The following is an 18,446-nucleotide window of genomic DNA, read 5'->3' as shown; positions in this document are numbered from 1 at the left end:
TTAGAAAGAGCAACTTTCCCAAGTGAAATATTGCCTACTCGTTCCCCCCAGAACTAACCATGCATTAAACACCAACTCCTGGATCTATTGGTAAGAGGAAATCTTTTACAAAATGCTGTTCGTGCTTATCTGAATAACTCAAGGTTTTCAATTTATTTAACTCGGGTCATTGTCTTCCATTTTCAAGGTAGAATTACGTTTCCCAGCTCCTCCTTGAAAGTGGCAGGAATTGCACATAGCGTTGCGGGGGAGATCTCATCAGTGCTTGTAGAACAGCATTACTGACTCCTTACCTTGATCAGAGACACCTTTCAGGATCAGGCTTGTCTTTCTAAACACAGCAACACCAACTACCCATAGTAAGTTAGAACTTAGTATTACCCCATGTTATTCTCCTCCTTTATTGTTTTTAACAGTTATCTTCCAGCCTGTAGTGGACATCATTGTCATTGGTATCAAAGTGCCTGAGCTCACAGTCTGTAGCAGCTGGTTTCATGCAGTGTCTTTAATTTCACTCCTCAAAGTCATCATTTCTTCCTCTGCATGATATTCTGACCCACGTAGTTACTGATGGTGCTTCCTCACTAACATTTTCACGTTCCTATATTCTTATTCAGTCACTACCAAAAAATTCCCTCATGAGGAACTTAACTTTACTCCAGCTCAGTGCTTGACCTTGGACACTATTACCTACTCATGTGCCCGTAAATTGCTTGCATACCTGCTTCACCTTTTTTTTTTTCCTAGTAACATTCATCTTTTCCAGTTGAGCTGGTGGTTTCCATTGTGGCATTGTGTCAAGTGTTCAATTAAAATTCTCCTAGATCACATTCCATCATTTTTCCCTTGCCTAGACACCAGTTATTTCCTCAAAGAACTATCAGTTTAGTCTAGTGTAAAACCTCATTTAATTATATTCCAGGTTTCATTTACCTCTCATCTGTAATTACGTTCTCCTTCAGAATTTCTTCTAAAGCCCTGAATGTTATTAAGGCCAAACTAACAGTTCTGTAAGATTACTTTGTCCTCTGTTCTCAAATAAAAAATATTTTATTTCCTATTCTCTAGTCATATGGTTCCACGCCCAACTTGACAGATCTATTTAAAATACTTGCTTACGGATGTGTAATTTTAGATGTGCTTTCAGAATTCTGGGATAAAGATTAGTCATTTCCCCTGACAGGAGCATATTAAATTCTTTAATTCTTGGCTTCAATTGTGGTATTTTCCCTATCCTCATTCCCATTATCCATCCTCTTTTACCCTTGTGTTCAATACTGCTGTAAATGAAGTAATTCATTTTGGGGATATAATTTAAGATTATCTAATCTCGATTCCACACACACACTGCAACATTCCCGATACTCCTTTCCTTGCTCTCTATTTTAATATACGCATATCTCAAGATCTTTTTGCTACTTGTTTTAATTTATTTTGCAAATTCTCATCATTTCATATCTAAGATACAATGTCCTGTATGATATAACTTTCTTTCTACTCCTTATAGGCTCTCTTCCCGGAATTAGCAACTCGTTCTGAGATGACGAACTAATTGGGCCTAGAGACCTTCCCTGTAATTTCTGCCTGTTTGGGATGTAACTTCCAGATAATTTTTACACCTCCGATTTAAACAAGCAAAGCTTTCCCCCCTTTCTCCCATATTAAGTCCATTTGAGGCTCTTAAGTATAGCTGACCTTATTAAACTAATTTTGTGATTCTTAAGTATAGCTGACCTTACTAATTTTATGATTCTTGCCCTTCTGAAATAAAACCTTTTTTACCTCATCTTTTAACTTAAGTAAATTCACTTTTCAATAGCTAGCTCTTGCAAAATATATTCATGACTTATCACAGTCAAGTCTAGTGCATCATCCCTCTTCAGTTTAGCTATGACTTGATTATCCAACTGGGCGTCAGAGGGAAAGAATATCACACCCAATTATGCCCCAAAAGGGTTTCTGCCTGGACCTCAAGCACATTCCTTTGGTGACCGGTAATCGCCTGTTCATGATTTGTGTTTTTATCCTGGTATCCTCCTGTGCCCATATTCTCGAGGCCTCTGCTGCTGTTCTCTGATTGTGCTCTCAGGCTCCCCACTACAAGCTCCTGGTGTTCAGGCAGGACATTCGTAGACTCACACAGGGCTCCCTGCATGCCAGGAAGCCCCAGAGATGATGGCAAGTGACACTAGAGCTATCTCAGCACAGGAGACCTGCCCGAACAGCATTGGATTTACCACGCACAAACAGATCATCCACACAGCGGGTTTGCCATATCCACGGATGTCAGGGGAACAGCTCACATACTGTGCAGCTGACTTGTGCTCACGCAGCTGCCACTTGCCTGGGATTACTATATATCCAAAACCCTCAGGCTCATGGCCAAAGCCCTCACAAGAGGGACACATCTGGGGAAAATCTGACATATATTAGGTCCAGGCATGTGGGCTGTGGATCTGAGGCAGTCTCATGAAATACCAAAAGCTTGGATAGAGAATGCATCTGACCTAAATTCTGTATTAAAAAAAAGGGGGAGGGGGAAACCCCACCTCCTCCTGTTGCAAAGACAGGGCTATGTCTGGAAAACATAAACCCATCAGAGAACTGTGGGAATAGAGCAAGTATCTTGAAAAAGGGCTGATACTTCAGAGGAAGGAAACTGTGATACTACCAGAGCACTCTGCCAACGTGCATGCCTGATGACTGCTAGACATTTAGCAGACCTGCCAGGAGGTGATGTTGGTGGAGCCAAAACTGAGGAACAAGTGTGCTACCACGCTGGGAACTTTGAACTCCTCTTTGTCTCTCCTGTCACCTTTTCCAAATCAAGCCCGGCCTGGTAAAGCACTGCTTCAACACAAACGACGACTTTATCAAAGGAGGTCACAACTCCCCTACCTTTCGAAGCATCACTTTTTTTGAGAGCAGAGTTCCACTGGACTCTTCAGCGAAAGAAAAACATTCGCTTAGAAAGGAGGGGACCGAGTTTCCTCTTGATCTTGGTGATCTCCACAGTCACCTTTTCTTCTCCTATTGTTCAGCTGAAAAAGCCTGCCAAGACAGCTTTTGTTTTAACCTTCACCAGTTTAAAAAGATAATTTTAAAGTATGCATTTGCTCTCTCAGATCTGACTACAGCCCATTACGTGGGCAAGCTGACATGTTTCTAACATTTATTTCAGCACTATTTTCCTACAAAGGTATTCAAAAGGAATGTACCTTTTTCTTATCACTTGAAATTCTTATCATCCTGGTAACGTGTTTAACAGCTCGATCTGCTTTCACAGCCTCTCTTACATCTTGGCAGCTACTGCTGAAAATGCACCCTGTACTTCAGGCCTTGTCTCCTGCTGCTAACTAGAGACTGGCATTTCACAAGGACAAAACATTCATTGCCCACTACTGAGTAATCCCTCAAATATTTATGTTCTGCTACTATTCCTAACAGAACCATCTATAACTGCAGCTCTCCTTTCCCATGATCCCAATAAACTGTACGGAATTGCTGTATAAATGTACAAGAGTCACTTTATTAAAAGAGCAAGAAGAAAGTTTTAATCTCAGTGTCAATTCAAAAACTTAAAAAGACCAGTACTATACACAGACCTAAAGAAAAAAAGGCTTACAATTAACTTCAGAAGTTTCCAAAATTACTATCAAGGACTTTTCCAGTTGGCTGGCTTTCTAAAAAAAAAAAAAATAAATAAAAATTACTAATTTTCTAAACATTGTATTGTGACTATTTGAATTCAGAAATTTTTACTTCTGAATGACACTGAAACACTTTGCTTAAGAATACCTTTGTTTTGAACAAAGGCTGCTTATAAAAATTTAAACTTGAAATAGAGCCACTTTGACCAAAGTTTGGTTTTATGTTATCGAGGAATCTTAAGTTTCCCAGGATTCTGTATTATGAAGATTTTCCCGATTGCTGGAAAACCCCTAGTCACAAAACTTTGCCCAGATACACCTGTACATTTATGAACTGCCTCATACGGGGGAAAGAGGAGCCACAATGAAGCGGCTTTCCTCTCTATCTGTAAAGAAATGAAAGGAAGCCAGCTGACCAGTAAGTAACAAGTTTAGCCTATCGATGCAGAAGTTCAGTATAAAACTCCAATTTAAATTTGCCAACCCAACTTAAGTAAGCGTCCAGTCCTTCACATTATATAACGTGTTAGAGGTTGAAAGACCGATCTTTGCTGACACCAGTTACTAGTATTCATCTTTACACATCAGGTAAGCTGCTTTACTCTCTATGGACTAGTTTTCAGACACAGCAGCAGATGGTTTCATGGTGATTTGCTAGGTAAACAAGCCCCTCTGCAAGTAAAAAGCCCTAGGTTCATTTCCAGGTTCTGGAGAGCACTACCTTAGAAGCCTTCAGCCTCACCTCAGGGCTGAACACTTCCCGCTTCATCCTCTACATTCTAGCAGTATTAGCATTCGGCAAACAGCGGAGAGAACGGAAGCAGATCCCCGTTCTGTGTTCAAGTAGCAATCGTGAGAACTTTCCGACTGAACCACAGTCACAGCAATGGAAGAAGCAAAGTACAGTCACTACAGCCCGATTAAATAATTCTGTTGCTGTTTTTTAGTAAGGCCGCAGTCAAGTATAGCTACCTACCTCTCCAGGGAAACAACAGCAACCTCTTTTTCCTCCTCAAAATTCAAGTCGCTGCTTCAAGGCAAAGAAGCCAAGTAGCTTGAAGTACACAGGACAGCATATTTTTAAAAATTACAAAAAATTAAAACTTCAGTCAAACAGTTAATTTTGTACAGTTGCAAGCAATTTAAGTATGTCCTTAACATTTTAATACCAGTGGTTCTTCCAGGTAAGAGTCAGGATAGCACTGACCCATCAGCCCTAAGAAGGGCTCTTTTTCACAGTAAAAGACCAGCCTGGGGTTTTTCAGAAAAGAAAACGGAAGTTATATGATCTGAGCAAAGCTCCATAGAGTAATATTAACAAAGATTTTTACCCCAAAAGAAATACAGATGAAATGGAGTTCTATTCAGGAGCCTTTAATTTTTTTTATTTTTTTTTAAACAGGCTTAAAATATGCAAATTAAGAAAAAGTATGTGGATATTATAAATAACGTAAGTCAGATGAGCTTACACAGTAACACTACAAACACCCCAGTGGGGAAAGAATGCAGTACTAACAGCAACTATAAGCAATCATCAAGCAATCAAACTTGCCCAATTCTAGGCAAAAATATTCATCCGTCAAGTGTATGACGGCAATTGACAACAGAATTCTAGTTGGGTACAACTCACCCTATTGAGAAGGTTCCTTTTAAGAAGAGAGACCATTATTTCAACTATGTGCATGTGAGGTTCCTCATCCTGCTTACAGTTAAAAATAAATACTTTGTTTGTGTACAGTGCTCTTCAACAGCGGTCTCAACAACACTAACAATTTCTTACAAAACACTCCTGCGAGGTAGGTATATCATCCCCATTTTACAGATGGAAAAGAGATTTGCCCAGAGTCTCACAGCTATTTAGTATCAGAGCCAGGAACATGTCCCCCGACTCTGTACCAAACCTTTTCCACTAGGCAACGCTCCTTTTTAGGTTCTACTATTGCATTCAAAAAAGTTATTTTAAGACAACATATATGCTTAATATTACAATATAGCATTTTGTAGTAAAACAAGAATACAGTATAGCTCATCTTTGAGGCACCATTCCTCTCCCCTCCCCAACTCTTTCACCTGGAGATAACCAAAATAATTATGGACTAATCAAAAGAAGTTTTTAAAAATACGCACTCTAGGAGCAGATACGCAAGTGACTGAAGTATGTTTCTGTTCATAAAGAACATTTGTGTTACTCCTCTAGTGCCAACTTATATCGGACGCTAGGACCATGCAAACTGTGTCATTTTAAGATGGTAAGCAGTTGCATGTCTTCAATTTTGCAGTTTAGTGTCAATAACTCCAGTCAATCTCAGTAATTACTACAGATACCTTTCCCAAGCTTAGTATAACGGTGATGTAAAACCACTTACCCCTACAAAGACTCTTAAAACACTTTTGGAGCTACACATTCAGCTCCCACATCCACTAAGTGAGAGTCCTGATTGAGACAAACACATGTGATTTCAGGTTTTAACAAATTTCCATTTTCAAGTTTTATAATGAAGTGACTAACTCCTGTATTGGGACTGACAGAAGACAACTGAGACTTTGTTAAATTTGTTGGTAAAGTACAGTTGAGATCCGAAACAAAATAACCAATCCAGTTCCTCATGTAGGCTCCATGACTCACCACTAATATATTGGCATCTAATATTTTAGAAGCTCCACCATTACCAGAGCTAAGTTCTGCTTCACTGCAGTCATTTGTCCAAGGGAAAACTAACTGTTCTTCAGATGTTCCTGAGCTTCTGCTTGCTGCACCATGCATGTCTTGCTCTTTCTGTTCCAATTCAACAGCTAGCCGACAGAGAAATTCAAAAAAATCCCTCGCACGTTCTCTTACCTAAAGAGAAAGGTCAGAAGAGTACATTGTGAAGAATGCAAGAGACTTCGGCTTTCAGAAATCTGAGATATAACTACTTCAGTTAAAAGATAAACATTTATCACAGATAAGTCTCAGAAATCAATGATAAGTTACTGAATGCTGCAAAAACTCCTCTGCCCTCCAAAGCCAAGGTTGAGAGTAACTGCCATCATCCTTCTGCAAACGAGAGTTTCATGAGGAGTCAGTCTCAGAATCAGTATTTTAGTTCTAAAGAGATTCCCTTCTTGGCAGCCACTGCAATCGCGTCAGGTAGTGTTTTTAGCTTGGAAAGTAACTACCTTTGGTTGGGCTAACCTCTCAATAAGATGTTCCTAAGTATGCAATAGCTCCATCTGCACTGATGAAATGGCCTAGAAACTAGAGCACGAATAAATAAATACCATACTTCATCCAGTGTTTCCCCTCCAGAAGGCGTGAATGAAGGACATTGCTCTCCGGCAGCCTTTGCCATAGCCTTGAGGTCAGTCAAAGGCCTTCCTTCTGCAACACCATATTTCTGTAAGAGGCAAGTTACAAAGAGCGGGTTTAGCAAGATACATCAAGTCTCCAGTACCGCTTCCAATGTGACCATCTCTTAACAGCTTTGTTTTCTTGGATTCTCAAGTGTAACGTGCGGGCTTAACTACCTTTTACATTTTATTCCAATATTGGGGGAGGAGGTATCTTTATATCTGCCACTTAAGTTAAAGTAGATATATATGCTGGGTAGAGAAATACATTAAGAGCAGCATCTCATTTAAAGTACTAAAATTCAAAACACTAACTTCAGCCTGATCTTTGCCTTGAGATTTTTTCCTACATTCTTGACACTCATTCTGAGCATACAAAATTCAAGTGTCTTTCTAACTGAGGTTACATTGCAAACACCTCTGTATGTAGCTGTTCACACGAGGCTAAACTCCATTTACTTTTCATTTGCAGAAAGACTACAGAGAATTATTTTTCACAAGTAAGAAACAAATATCTTCTCTACAAACCTCTGAAATCTCCACAACAGAGGAGTCCATTTTAAAATCAGAATTTTTGAAAATGACAAAGATTTAAAAAACCAAAAAACAAAATACACCACAAGTACTCTACCTATTAAAAATAAACAATAAGGCATCCCCCCACTTTTTCAGGACATACATACATTACAGTGTTTTCAGAAAACAAGAAAGGCAAAAGAGATCTTAAAAACATATGCTAATGGACTCAGAGAACATGCAATTAACTATCTTCAATGACATGCTTATTCCTGTGACCTCCAAATACAAGGCCCATATGAGAAACAGTAGTAAGAACCCCTATAAACCAGCTGGTTATTCTGGATCACTAGAAGTCTCATCATAAAACGTAGTATTTACCATCTGTAATGTATCTTACAAGATAGATATACTTGGATGTGCATTACCATTTTTGACCTTGAGATCTTTCCAAGGCACATCTCTAACAATAGTAAACCAGATTAATACTTCACTACTACTAACAGATGAAAAATATATTCTAGTGGAAAGCTTTGGTCTTTCCTTGGAACGCCCAAAGACAGAGAAACCGCTGCAGTTATGATGAGTATTTTGAGAAAGTAAGAACTGATGCTATACTGTCAAAAGGCTCAGTTACACACATTCTGGAAATCCAGATGTTGATGACTAGGATACAGACACATACTCATTACTGAGGCTTTTTTGACTTCTATGTCACTATCCACTTGCTGTGGATATGAAATTAGATGCCATAATAATTAATTTATTACAGCCTTCAGAATTTAAATGTACTGAAACACGTTTACTTCAGCCTCTTGATCCCTTTCTCTAAAGCAAAATATTGGCAGATTAAGAACACGAAGAGAGACATGAAGAAGTAAGTGCTCTGAAGCTGCTGAAAATGAAATCCTAATCTTAAAAGATTTTTCCAGACTTCTCTCATGAAAGCAAGGCATGAGAGAATAAAACTTTCTTAATAGGGTCAATGACATATGTTCTTTCAAAGGACTTTGCTTCTTTTCAGGCAATTCAAACTTAATTCCAGCTATCCAGAGTAGTGACTTACAACCTGTGGCCTGCAGACACTGTATTGGCATTTCTATACATCCATACAAACACTGTGAAAGGGGAAAAAAAAGTGTAACAGAGACTTAAGATTATTCTTTCCAAAATTCTGTACCATGAACTGTAATATTTTCGAAAACATCAGGTGGTAAAGCAACTAAAGAAGTTTGGGAGGCATTTAACTCGCCAATTTCAGGGGAAGAACTGGCATGTCTGACAGAAAAAGAAGATCCAAATAGGAAATGCTACAATCATGTTCTGCTCCTTAAACGCTTATTTGCCTGCTGGCAATATGCCAACCCACTTTTGGTTTTGTAGCATTTCCTTCTTTAAAATTCAGCTGACACTCTCAGTGTAGCATCTGAAGGGTGATTCATATTAGCAGAAACAGGCAGCATCTGAGTTTATTCTGATCAAGACATACTTAAAAACAGACAGGAGGTACAATTATGCCTGTTATCAGGCAGAGAGACTAATCAGGAAAGCAGATTGTTCCACGGACAGCAGAAAGCTTTCCAGTAGTCTTTGTGCAAATGAAAAGGTATAAACAGCTAAAAAGCCAACATCGGTTGTGCCATCAGGACAGAGAAGGTAGGCAGAGGGAATATCTTTAACACTTTACATATGGGGTTAGAAAACAGAGCTAAGCTTTTTATTACATTTAAGATAATTCCCTCTACATGTAAATCTTACCTTAGTTAAATCATTAAAGCATCACAGTTACAGCACTGATCACTAAATTTTGGCTTTGCTTCACAATTCTGCAAACAATTTATAGTACCTGATGTGAAGAGTTCAGTTTTCAATGATTAAAAACACATCAAATAGTGCTTTCCACTGTTAAATCTACCATTTAATAAGCCAAGATATCCATCAGCAGTAAGTTACATTTTCAAGTTGTTCAACGTTCAATATTAAAACAAACTCTTTTGGCACTTACTCTCTCTCGAAGTCTTGCATCATACTTGATTTCCAAATCTTTGCAAAACTTATTTTTTCCTAGAATTGTGGCAGCAGTCTAAAAAGTGAATATACAGTCACATCAATGAGCTGTTTTCTTATGGATGGCTAGACCATCTTACACCACCACAGCTAATGTGAATCACATTAGTAGTACCCAACAACCCAAACAAACAAGATAAAAAGTTTTTCAGCTAGTAGTGTCTGTCAGAATTGGATATATGGCCTGTGTCAGGCCATAAAAGGCAGAAAAGCTGCAATCTTCCGGAAGTTCTTTCACAATTCAAAGTCCAGAACAGTTGAAGACACTTAGCACCCATGAAAGGCAGGCAGCAGAACGCACGGCGGCAGCAGGATTTACCGGGATAAAAGCCACATCTTCTCTTGAGTATACTGCCACTCACAAAGCAATCAAGCCAACACATTCTTTACATGTAGTACATGGGTCAGACTCAAAAGCAGTACGTTCCTAAAAACTGATCAGTTAATCCGGCTGCGAAAACATAGCATCTAACAAATGAAATTACTTTCTGGCAAGCGGCTACTTAATGCATCTCAGAAATCAAACACTCTTGAAGCAGTTAAGAGGCAGGAGGGTGTTTGCTGGCAACATACTGAAGTGTCAGCCTCGATGTTACGAGGGAGAAATGCACTGGATGATACACTCGGGGGAAAAAAATAATCTAGCCTATTGTATTCACCTGCCTTTTGACAGCATGGCCAAGAGACAGAGAAAAACCCAAAGGCCTTAGTTTGCTTTTAACAACAGTCTGGATGTCTTGAGTTTTGTGCTACATATCTTTTTTTCTTCCACGGAAGCACGTGATTTTGGGGGTGCAGGGAGGGCAAGACAACTGATCAAGAGGAAATTCTGATACCACTCTGGAAAAAGTATTGCCTAATACAGGCTCTAGCATGTTGGATATTATACACCTGTCTGGCTGCCACAGCCAATAATGGGAACTAAAGGGCAGCTAACCTGCTCCTGTTCTTATATGCAGCAAAGTGTGAAGGCTGTACTGGATTCGCATACAGTTTTGACTGGTAACATCAGCTGGAAGTCTTGTGCAAATGTCCACATCCAATCGAACTGACATTCAAAGAACTCATTTTTAAAAGGCTCCTTGGATTCTGGCAAATAATAAGCAGCCTTGTTGTACTAACAAGATTTTATGACCTGTTTAATGTCTTGCTTACGAAAGGCTTTATGTTGCAACTTTACATTTCTGTCACAGAATAGTATCACAATTCAGATGGGGTTGAATCAACTTCCCTGTATATATGAATAGCATAGCTAATTATATGATTATATCCTGAAATTTCTCCAGGACTGAGATCTTGTTTAGCATGCAGAATAGACAACATTCACCTACTGAGCACTAATTCATACTCTGAACTCTAAATACTAAACATGAAGCCTCATTTACTGTGCTGAAACCAAAATCTGCTCTGAAGAAGAGATTAACTTCCTCACATCTTTCCTGCACTATCCACCACTAGAATACCAGCATGCTTCAGAAACATTCCTGAATCTTCACAGTACCACAGTGAGAGAAGGGATATTAGCCCCACTTTACACATGGAAAAGACCCAAAGATTTTCTCTCGTCCGTCTCAGGACCCAGCCTGTCCCAGTCCTGAAACTACCTTCACTGCTGCAGAGTTCTTGTCCCAACAGCATGAGCATCTCACAGAAGGCCCTATCTTCCCCTGCAGACTTTGGGGGATTATGTGTTATGCTCTCTTAAGCTTACAAGTCTTAGAGTTATGCCCTGTTCACACCACATCCCAGTCTGTCCAACTAGTCTTTTTTTACTTTCACATTGCAGGTCTGCCTGCTCTCTTCTACGCTGCTAAGTTCTGGAGCTAGTCTTTGACCCTCCCTCCTAGGCTTATTCTCTCAAACAGGCTTCCCTGCAAAGCCTCTCTCTGCATTTCCTATACCTGCTCACTTTGCATCTCTTGTAGCTCTCAGAATTCCTGCCCAGCTAGTACAGAAATGGCCTCAAGTTGCGCCAGGGGAGGTTTAGATTGGACGTGAGGAAAAATTTCTTTACTGAAAGAGTGGTTAAACATTGGAACAGGCTGCCCAGGGAAGTGGTTGAGTCCCCATCCCTGGAGGTATTTAAAAGACGAGTAGATGAGGCACTTAGGGACATGGTTTAGTGGACATGGTGGTGTTGGGTCGACGGTTGGACTCAATGATCTTAGAGGTCTTTTCCAACCTAAACGATTCTATGATTCTCTCTCTCTTTGCACACATCCCTGTTTTCTCCCATCCTGCTGAGGCTTGAACGTTCAGCTGTCAGCCACGGGCAGCAGCCAGAGGACCACGTACCACTCCTGGTTCCGGTAACCAGTACACACCCTGGCTACAGCCAGTAACTAAACTTTACCACTAACGGTTTCTTTAAAAAACATTTTTTCCTCTTTTGCAAGGGAACTTGTACATTCCTCTCATACTTGAGCTATGAAGTGACAGCGTAGTAGTGACAGTGTAGTAAATGACACTTCTTCATAGATTTGCAGCTGCCAAAAAGGGGAGTTCCAAGCAAATGGAAACTGCAGCTTTACACATCTTTGGAAAAGCTTCCACAAAGTCTGGATAGCTTGTCAAACAAATGGGAAAACACATTTCCTTTATGCAAAGGACAGATTCAGGTCTGTCTTCTACATTATGAGAGTGCAAATGCTTCTCATGGAAAAGGCTATCTCTAATATAAGGAAAAAAATTACCAACCTCACTCTCAAGCAGCCAAGCTTTCAAAAACAATTCTCCTAAGGCAGGCACATAGCACAGACAGTCTTATGAACATTATAAAGCACTATTAATATTTTTAAATATAATCACTGCCATTCACACACTTAAAGGAAGCGACTTGTCAGGCAGTTATTATACATCTTAAAAATATCTAATTATTGCACTCCTCCCTCCCTGTCTCTCTAGTTTGTTTTCTGCCTAAGTTGTGCTGCTACAGCAGTTTATGGGACTGTGCTGCAGAAGAGATGAGCAATGTTGATGATGTATGTTTTAAGAAAAAAAGGGTATTTATGCTAGATTTTGTTGATCTGGTTTACAGCAAGGTTTCACAGACTTTTGTAGCAGGACAACAGAGCAAAAAGCGAGCAACCAGCAGGGCTATCAAGAATCACTTAGTAGTTTCAATCACGTGAAGCCCACGTCTCCTGAAACCACAGCATCAGTAACAGAAACGGGAATTAAGGATAGGGCTTCCACGGGAGACATGACCTTCCTAGAATAGCTGATCTATGCCTCTACCTCTGAAAGTTCTGTTTCCCTAACTTTTCGAGTATTTCGTAATCTTGCACACAAAATCACATGTAATCTCACTCAGTAATTAACATTTTTTCCTCTTTAATTAACCTATTAAAATAGTGCATCAGGGTAAGAGGTGTGCTATTACGTTCCTGCCAAAATCCAACCTCTGCACATTTAACGATCCTTGTACTGCCTTTACAGCAAAACCTGATCTTGCCTATACTGGTCTGCATTCCTCAGTAAAACACAGCACACAGCCGCAACGCATAACACAGTACAACAGTATCACAGCCAGTTTGTTTTGCTTCTTCAAAGAAAAACTGACTTCAGTCTGTGTTGTCTCTAAGTCCCGATTACTCCTTTAGCAAGAACCTATGCACACATAAAATAAGAGCAAATCCATAAGAGCAACTCTGCATGACATCCTGCAAAGCAAGCTGGCCTTCATCGCTTCCTAACTGAGCTGTTCTCATTGAAATTTCCTTACTCAGAGGACTTCTTGAATTCTACACAACTCAAACTGCAGTTCTAAGTCCATCAAAATAGCTTTTGGCTCTCCGTCACTGTATTATTTTTGCATCATCAATAGCAAATAAATGCCAAATTCTGAAGCTAATATTTACATTCAGTTGCCTCGCGAAGCACTTGCCTGCTTTGCTCGAAGGAGGTCACTTGAAAAGACATGAGTAAACTTCACATTACTGAGAAATAAACCAGCAGCATCCGCTTGTCTGAAACCAGTTGCAGAGAGCGGCTCATCCACTCCTTGACCTACAAAATAAAACCCCATCAACATTAAGACATGGAAATTTTAGATCATTTAGCAGCTGAGCAAGCATGGCAGCAATAAAGAATCTGCTCGGTCATATTAAAATGCTTCTCCTTCAGGAAGGCCAACCATTAGTAAAAGCCACTGTTCCTCTGGTCTTCCATAAACTCAGTCACACAAATTGTATGAATAAAGGGAGTACAGGCTAGGAAGACAGAAGGATCATTATCGATGATATTTATATTAATGTATACATATGACAAATTTAAACATAAAACAGAGGCCTATATTTTCTAAATGTGAGTAGTCATTTCAAGTCACTTGTCCTTTTTAGAATGGTCACTGGTAGGCTTCCTGCAAGAGGAATCTTACAACTGAAACTGAAACTCTAGAAATAGATTTGTTGACTGTAAATAAGAAAAAGGACAATACAGTTGAGATAACGTTGTTGATACTAAAATACATATATGGAAAAACCACGCACATCGGGAGAGTCAAGTCCTGACAAATACGAAATGCCGGCTCCTCCCCATTCCCTAACATTGACAATGCCTTGAAGAAATGAGGCAACAAGAAGGCATTCTGTGTAATGCAGAAAGCAGCACACATTCTTTGCCAAAGACACAGTTTCACAAGAATTTTACAGTTGATGTAAACACAATCTGCTGTGGTCTCTTCCTCTCCCCTACTCCACCTCGCACATTGACGCTAATGCTCATGCAGCTGTATAGCAAGCATGTTGATGGAACAAACCTAGCAGAAAAGCAGCAACCCTTCCAAAAATTGTTTTCAGTCAGAGTAGTCTGTGAAACTAGCTGGTCACAGAGCTCTAGGACAGCGTTGAGAGAACCAGCACTTTGGTAATCCAACTTGAATGAAAAAGGTGTGCTCCTGTCACAGCTCAGAGTCTGCAGGAGAACCAACAACTGTGGCAGAGGGGTAAACCTGTAACAAATTGCTATGTCCACACTTGTATCACCTATTTTACTTTTGCAGGAAGTCAAAGCAGAGAGTGTGCAATTCTCATCAGATCCAAAACAACGACAAAAACAATTTTCACCAAGCAAATGCACCGTTGTTTATATGCTTCCAGTAGCAAAAGACAGGACACCAGAAGTCCAGAATTTGAGTTGCCTTCTTAAGGCAATAGCCTCCTTTACAACATGACCTTTATCCATCTTTCTGCAGCTCCTTACCAACTCCATCGGACAAACGTGCACCTGGTTGGTTCCTCACCAGAGCTGCAGCTCTCACTTCTCCTCTGACCCCCAGAAGCCCTTTTCCCAGGCTTCATACTACTGAGATTTAACACAGTGCTATGGGACATTCTGGCATCCTTAGTAACAGGTGCTGCTATTGCTTTATTTGATTACAGGTAACTTCCCCCCCCCCCCCCCATTTAGAAAAAGGAACTATTCTAACACTCCTGTTGATAGCAGAAATGCATCACTATTTGTTGATATTCTGTGGAGACCGACTTAGAATCTTCATAGTTCTGTAAAGCTATCAAGCTAACATCCTGGCTTACAAATAAAGTCTCTTAATCTTACAATATTATTCCGTAATAATACTTAACATTTCAGCAGTTGGTTACAGGATTTCACATTTTGCAGGGAAGAATAATTTTCCATCTCTAACAAGTTTAGCAGAATAACTGATACTAACCTTGCAGTATCTTGTCTTTGTTGTATCTTGTTTCTCCACTGAAAGAGATTATAAACAAAAAAAATTAACGCTCAGTAATTTTACTGAATGTTCAAAAGCATTATTATATTAGATACCAACAGGAGACAGCAGAGTTTGAATATGAAAAATGAGATACAGTACAGCACAGCCTCTTTTCAAAAAGACGTATCTGAAGACTTTATAATAATAAAAAAAAAAAAAAATTTCCAGTAGTCAACCCCGATCATGCCATCAGTATTTACTAAGACAAACTTACCTGGGATAAAAGGAACACAAGCAATTTCTTAAATTCATTATAAATGCAGCATTATTTATCTATTACAATAATACCTCGATGCTGGAGAGAGGGAAGATGCAGGAAGACTCTGGAGTCCTCTTATGAAAAGCGTGTGCTAGCCAACTGGACCTCTGTGCTTTAAAGGGAAGCCAATTCAAGAGCTTATCAAAGACAGCAGCAGAGCATGCTGCACACCTTGAAGTAACACAGCATTAAGAAGCCAGAGCTGTAGAAAAACTACTAGAATGAACATCACCTTCTTTAAGGATTAGAATATTCTACCCTGAAAACCATAAATGATGGTATTTCAAGAGAAGAGTGACTAAAACCACATGCAGATTTATTCAGGAGAAAAAATCTAACAACTAAACTTGACATGAACAAAGTTAAGCATGCTGACTTTGTTGAGACTCTTCACCTGACTGAAATGTCATATGCTTAAGTTTTTTGCAGTACTAAGGTCAAGTGTGCTGCTTGGTTTTTATAGAGAGCAATCAACACTGCCATGCGGAAGTTCTCAAGATGAGCCCCAAAAAGGTAACTGATCACAGAATACCAGTACTTTTAAGAGAAAACACTGTATTTTAGTGCATTTTAAACTCTTTCCTGCACAGGGGGCAGCAATTTAATTCTTCGGGCTCACCCCATGTCCTGACAGCTACTTCCAGCCTCCTGAGGAAAACGCAGCAGGCTGGAGTCCATCCTGCTGGTCATCAGCTGGGGTGCAGGTGGGGGAAGAGCAGAACGTGCAGTTTTCCAAGTAGCACTAAGATAGCACAGCATATGCAAGTACAGTGTGATAGATGAACTCCCACCCATTTGCTGGTGAATTAACTGGGATCTTTCCGAAGTGTCTGCAAGAGTCCCACCAGAAGATTGCAAGTTCCACACATTGTTTCAGGCTCACATGTTTTCTAGCTGATGTAAAAGTTAAGCTGCAACTACAGCACCAAGGCAGCAGATCCAGGTCTTTAAGGGAAGTCAAGAGTAACTCTTGACAGGAGGAAAATCAGAAGGAAAAAAAAAAAAGTCATTGCTCCAGTTGCACTGATCAAGTATTAAACTGTATTATGCTAAAGGGGCAAAAAAGTTTAGCTTTCATAAAAATTAAACAGTTAACTACTGTCAACTGCAGGAAGCTGGATCTACTTAGCCTAGTTAACAACAAATCTTTTGTCAATATCCACTGTAGCTTGAAAGAAAAACTCACCTTAACAATTTTAACTAAGTCACAAACGCCAGTTCTTTAACATTTCACAGTAGAAATGTTAGGCTACCATTCCTAAACGAGCTCTTTGCCCCACCAGAGAGCTTTTGGCAGGAGAAAGGTCTTACGAGCAGCCACCTAAGAGTTCACAAATAGCGCTTACTAACGTTATGTATACAACCGCACTTCCGCCAATACCGAACTACACCGGTAAGGCTTGACTTATCTGGTTAACTGAAGTATACTGGAACAGGCTCACGTACCCAGCCGGACCTAGTATCACCAGAGGCAGCGACTAGACAGCCCCTCCGGGTCAAGCGCCTCCCTGCCCAGCCCGCAGCCCGGCAGCGATACCGCCGGGGCGCAGAGCGCGGGCACCCCGCCTCCCCCGAGGGCCAGCCCAGCGCTCGCTCCGCCCGCGGGCTCCCTCACGGCGCATCCCCGCCCGCCACGCCTGACTGACTGACTGACTGACCGACCGACCGGCCGACGGGAGCCGTTACCCGCGGGGGAGCCAAGCGCACCCAACGGCCGCGCCGGGGCGGCGGGGGGGGGGGGGGGGGGGGGCGGGCGACGGAACTCCACTGACGTCACGGCCCCGTCCCGGCACCGGCGGGAGGGGGGGGGGGAGGGGGGGACGGGACAGCGGGGAGATGGGGGAAGGGCAAGGCCCGGCACCGGCGGGGGGGTGGATGGTTGCCGCGGTACTCACTGCCGGACGACGGTCAGCCCGAAGCGAACCATGGCGCGGCCGCACAGGTGCGCGCAGGCCCAGCCTCGCCCCGCCGCCGCCGGCGCCTCCTGCCCGCACTGCGGCGCCCGGCCGCCCCGCGCCCGCCGGTGACGTCACGGCCCCGCCCCCCGGCGTCCCGTCGCGGCGGTGGGAGGAGGCGGTGGACGTGCGGGGGGGGGAGCCCGCACCGGGAGCCCGCGGCAGCCCCCGGCCCTCTCCCGCTGGGTCCCGGTGCGGCGGGCGGCGGCTCCCGGGGGAAAGGCGTAAAAACGGGTCCCGGGGCCGCCTGTTCACGGAGCTCCCGCTGGTGCGGGCAGCAGCGTCGCTGGGGTGGGTTCGCGGGAGTTCACGTCCAGCGGAACAGGGCGCGGTTTGTTTCACACCCCCCAAAAAATGAGAGGTTTGTTCAATGCAGCTGCACAGCCGCTTTCTGCAGGGACTTTCTCAAAAACTTCGCCGCGTCCACTCCGAGAGCTCACCGCGACGACACGCAGATGCTCGGAAGCGCGATTACTTACCTGCTTGCCTAAACGATGACCTTTTCCCACACTAAATCTGTTGGAAGCTGCAGCACACGCGTACATCGCCTTAATATTTGGCAGAGACCGCGGGGAGAGGTGCAAGTTCAGCCTGCGTCTGGCAGAAGGAAGCGGGGGGGGGGAACTGCAGCTCTGTGTGGCTGCAGGTGTGGGCAGTGCACCAACCAGCCCTGAAGACCTACGTATTTAGGATATTCGTTTTTAAAAATTAAAGGGAAGATATGTCCAGTCTGAAGCATTTTTTAAAGTCTCAAGGCGCATGTTGAGAACAAGTCTGATGAGGAGCGGCTGAGGGAACTGGGGTTGTTTAGCCTGGAGAAAAGGAGGCTGAGGGGAGACCTCATCGCTCTCTACAACTACCTGAAAGGAGGTTGTAGCGAGGTGGTTGTCGGTCTCTTCTCCCAAGTAACTAGCGATAGGACGAGAGGAAACGGC

At 42.0% G+C, this 18,446-nt stretch overlaps 1 protein-coding gene across 2 annotated transcripts; it reads right to left on the bottom strand.

The window, feature by feature from the left end:
- Window positions 1–3,788: 3,788 nt before the first annotated feature.
- On the bottom strand, window positions 3,789–17,541 carry TIGAR (TP53 induced glycolysis regulatory phosphatase). 2 transcript variants are annotated; one of them, XM_076345276.1, is made up of 7 exons: window positions 17,452–17,499; window positions 16,176–16,525; window positions 15,235–15,272; window positions 13,450–13,571; window positions 9,502–9,579; window positions 6,917–7,027; window positions 3,789–6,489 (listed from the first exon to the last, which is right to left on the bottom strand). In XM_076345276.1, the coding sequence occupies exons 2-7, from the start codon at window positions 16,349–16,351 to the stop codon at window positions 6,031–6,033; spliced, it is 984 nt and encodes a 327-aa protein (XP_076201391.1). In that variant the 5' UTR covers window positions 16,352–16,525; window positions 17,452–17,499; the 3' UTR covers window positions 3,789–6,030. The 2 variants fall into 2 exon arrangements, with proteins under 2 accessions (XP_076201391.1, XP_076201400.1); XM_076345285.1 differs by lacking the exon at window positions 16,176–16,525 and having other exon boundaries at window positions 17,452–17,541.
- Window positions 17,542–18,446: the final 905 nt, after the last annotated feature.

The sequence above is a fragment of the Aptenodytes patagonicus genome, chromosome 1, assembly GCF_965638725.1.
Source record: "Aptenodytes patagonicus chromosome 1, bAptPat1.pri.cur, whole genome shotgun sequence".
NCBI classification, from domain to species: Eukaryota; Metazoa; Chordata; class Aves; order Sphenisciformes; family Spheniscidae; genus Aptenodytes; species Aptenodytes patagonicus.
The sequence above is the reverse complement of the archived record's forward strand: the minus strand, read 5'-3'. Positions and strand labels throughout refer to the sequence as shown.